This window comes from Trichechus manatus, unplaced genomic scaffold, assembly GCF_000243295.1.
Source record: "Trichechus manatus latirostris isolate Lorelei unplaced genomic scaffold, TriManLat1.0 scaffold00028, whole genome shotgun sequence".
Taxonomy (NCBI): domain Eukaryota; kingdom Metazoa; phylum Chordata; class Mammalia; order Sirenia; family Trichechidae; genus Trichechus; species Trichechus manatus.
The window spans coordinates 343,987-347,941 of record NW_004443964.1 but is presented as its reverse complement, the minus strand read 5'-3'; the positions used below and the strand labels follow the sequence as shown (position 1 = coordinate 347,941).

The 3,955-nt window shown below is 52.8% G+C and overlaps 1 protein-coding gene across 1 annotated transcript in view; it reads left to right on the top strand.

The window, feature by feature from the left end:
* Window positions 1-3,955, top strand: part of TBCD (tubulin folding cofactor D) — a 200,748-nt gene that overhangs the window by 138,887 nt on the left and 57,906 nt on the right. Inside the window, exons 23-24 of the mRNA XM_004374331.2 lie at window positions 923-945; window positions 1,757-1,788. Of these exons, the coding sequence (XP_004374388.2) occupies window positions 923-945; window positions 1,757-1,788 (55 nt within the window). The remainder of the gene's footprint in view (window positions 1-922; window positions 946-1,756; window positions 1,789-3,955) is intronic.

Below are 3,955 nucleotides of genomic sequence, written 5' to 3'. Positions count from 1 at the left end.
CGCCATCCCACCACGTCAGTCCACCACGCCATCCCACCTCGCCATCCCACCTCGCCATCCCACCGCGTCAGTCCACCACGCCATCCCACCACGCCATCCCACCACGTCAGTCCACCACGCCATCCCACCACGCCATCCCACCACGCCATCCCACCACATCAATCCACCATGTCAACCCATCACCATCACATCACATCACTTAGCCAGTATCTGGCCAAATCAATGAGACTCGTAGCTGAGCCAAGTTGACACATAAAATTAACCATCACATGCTGCATAGAGTTGATGTGAAAATTTGTGGAGCTAAACATTCCGTAAAATTTGGTATGTTGTTGGTGTGTTGGTGTTGTGAAGTGCTTCTGCGTACTTCTGAAGAAAAAGCATGATCACAGCCTTGCTGGCTGCATTAGTGTTCTGCCTAAGCCTCCGAGTAGGGGACTGGTAGGAATCAGCCCCTGGCCAGATGGCAGGTCCCATCTGGCTCACCTCACTGGCCGTGTGGCCCTTCCCGCCCCTCTTGTACCTCATGTTCATGTCTGGTGAAGGAGATGGGATGCTCTACCTGCCAGTCCCGTCCAGGGCTGTTGTCACGGCCACATGAGCTTATGGACTCGTGTGGATAGCTCACCGTCGCACCAGGCAGGTCTGTCCTCAGGGCCCCAAGTCAGCCCTCCAGGCTGGCCCTGTTCTCCTGCTCTCGTTCTGGTACTTACTAATATTATGTGGGAGCCCTGGTGGTTAAGAGCTATGGCTGCAAACTAAAAGGTTGACAGTTGGAATCCACCAGCTCCTCCTTGGAAACCCTATGGGGCAGTTCTACTCTGTCCTATAGGGTCGCTGTGAGTCAGAATCAACTCGACAGCATATTGTGTTATTTAAAAAATAAAAATTATTCAAATAACTGTCAATTATTTATTTTTAGCTTTACGATCACCAGTTATACAGGTAAGCTTTACAAAACTGATGTTCTTGTGTTTTGTGTCTTACTGAAAAGAAAAATGTAGTCAGTAAAAGGTTGACGAGTCTGTTAATCCTTGTGAGTAGCTGTGTGACCTGGCTCGTCTCTGATCTGTCCCGACGGTTGCCTTCGTGCGTTTCTCTCGGTAGATGTCAGTCGCTTAGTTCCATACTCAGATGTTGGTGTTTGAAGCTTTATTGAGTTCTGTCGACACATACATCAGTGTTTGCTCGTTTTAAGTGCACAGTGTGATGAGATCTGGTGTCTGCATACAGCTGTGTAGCCTTGACCACAGCTCACATACGGGAGCACCCCCATCGCCCTTGAGTTTCCCTCTGCTCTTTGGATTGATCCCTGCCAGACCCGGCCCTGGGCGGGAGTGGCACTCCTGCAGCTCAGCAGGTGGTCAGCACAGATGGGCGTGTTGGGCCGATGGTGGCATCTTTCTGGTGCCTGGATTAGCCTGGTCTTTAAAATATGAGAGAGTCAAGCAGAATTAGTTCTGTGTGATAGTGTGACGTGGTTAATGCCAGTAAGGTTATCGTGACCCGTTCAAACTGGAAATCAGAATAATCCCAGTTATGAGCAGGAAGGATCAGGAAAATGGCTGTATCACTTTTTTTTTTTTTCCATTTCTTTTCACAAAAAGCAGTTCAGACTTTTAGTAGCAAGTTCAGGTAATGAAGATTTTAATAGTGTTTGGAGCTGGGGGTCACGTATGTTATTTGATGAGGCCATTTTATCTTGTTTTGTGTAATAAGACAGTCTAACCCTGAATGTTTTTATTACTGTTTTTAGGGGTCTAGGAGGAGAACTCATGAGACAAGCAGGTAGGTCTGGCAGACGGAGGCTGCAAATTATGGGAAATCCTTTATTCCAACCATCAAGGAAGGAAAAAAAGGCTGAGGGCATTCACTTCATTTTTTGGATACTTTAAAGCTTCCTGGGAATGTGCCCTTTTGCAGAACAAATCCTGTGATTTTCTCCCAAGTTGCCGCTGAGCGTGTGCCTGGTTTTGGAGCATATTAACCCACGGCAGCGCTTCATTCATGTTTCTTTCAGCTCCGAGCCTCTGACTTTCCGTCCCTGTGTGTTTTGACCTGTTTTAGTGGCCACAGGGCTGGCTCGCTGGTGGGAGAGGCAGAGCGGGATGAAGCTAAGACTGTCTAGGGCTCCCTGTTTTCCGCTTCAACGCAATTCTAAGTGTAATTTAATTCTGGCTTCTCAGATTATGTGTCAGTGTCAGGAGGGAGCCCAAACAATGTCAGCATAGCACATTTCTAGACTTCTGAAGCTGGTCTCGCTAACCTGCTTGAAGACCCTGCATGCAGTCACTGGTTTGGTACATCTGTCGGGTGTCCAGGGTCCCTGGGCGGGACAAACAGTTTGCACTTGACTACTTACTGAGAGGTTGGCAGTTCAGACTCACCCAGCGGCGCCACGGAAGAAAGTCCTGGCGATCTACTTCTGTAAAGATTGTTGTTATTAGTTGTCATCGGGTCGGTCCTGACTCACAGTGACCCCATTTGTTACAGAGTAGGACTGCTCCATGGGGTTTTCTTGGCTATAATCTTAACAGAAGCAGATTGCCAGGGCTTTTCTTCCGTGGTACCACTGGGTGGGTTCAGATCTCCAACTTTAGGTTCGAAGTTGAGTGCAAACCATCTGCCCCGTCTAGGGCTTACAGCCAAGAAAACCCCGTGGAGCAGTTCTTCTACTCTGTAACACGTGGGGCTGCCGTGAGTCAGAACCAACTTGATGGCGACGGGTTTTTTCGGCTTTTATCCGACGCCTGGGAGTCCCTGGGTGGTGTGAGTGGTTGACCGTCTGACTACTAACTGAAAGGCTGGAAGTTCGAAGCCACCCAGAGGCACCTCGGAAGAAAGGCCTGGTGATCTACTTCCGAAATTCAACCATTGAAAACCCTGCGGAGCACAGATCTATTCTGACACGCATGGGGTTGCCGTGAGCCGGGGTAAAACTCAACAGCAACTGGTTGGTTTTATCAGTTGTCCTTCCTCAGCCTGACCCCAGCTAGGAGGCAGGTGAGAGAGGAGGCAGGTGAGGGAGGAGGCAGGTGAGGGAGGAGGCAGGTGGGTGAGGTGTGGCTCCTTGGAGAGCCCCTTGTCCAGGGGTCGGGGTACCATGGAGTGCTGGGACCAGGGCCACAGGATGTGTTGATCTGGCTGGGGTACCGGAGACCCGCAGGGACAGTCAGCCGCCTGGCAGCTTCTTGCTGTGATTTGCTCGGTCCTCATGGAGGAGGGCAGGCGAACGGTTCCAGAGCTGGTACGCCAGGACCGCACTTGTCCCTGGTGTGTTCTGTCCACGTCTCCCACCCCGACCGGGGTGCTTTGCCAAGGCCTGAGGCAGCGGACTCCTGCGCATCTGCAGGGATGGCCGTTTGACACAGTGTCAGCAGAGTGTCCTTACGTATTTGACAAACGTAGCTGGAAAATAAGCTGTAGAAGCATGAACTGGTTTCCGTTGGCTGACACACAGGACAGCAGAGGTGCCAGTTCTGCAGCTGGCACCTTTGGTCATGGTCAGCTCGTAGCTTTCTGAATGTGGACGTGGTCAGTGCCTGCAGGGGCCTGAGCGCAGAGTGCAGGGCGGTTCCTGGGCAATGGGCTGGTGCTGGTCCATGTCTGTGGACGGTCTGTGGGCTGGGGGCCTGGGGGACGTGGCTCGGGGAGGATGGGATGATGCTGGCCCATGCCTGTGGACGGTCTCTGGGCTGGGGGCCTGGGGGACGTGGCTTGGGGAGGGTGGGATGACGCTGGCCCACGTCTGTGGACGGTCTCTGGGCTGGGGGCCTGGGGGACGTGGCTCGGGGAGGGTGGGATGATGCCGGCCCATGTCTGTGGACGTTTTCTGGGCTGGGGGCCTGGGGGACGTGGCCCGGGGAGGATGGGATGATGCCGGCCCATGTCTGTGGACGGTCTCTGGGCTGGGGGCCTGGGGGACGTGGCTCGGGGAGGATGGGATGATGCCGGC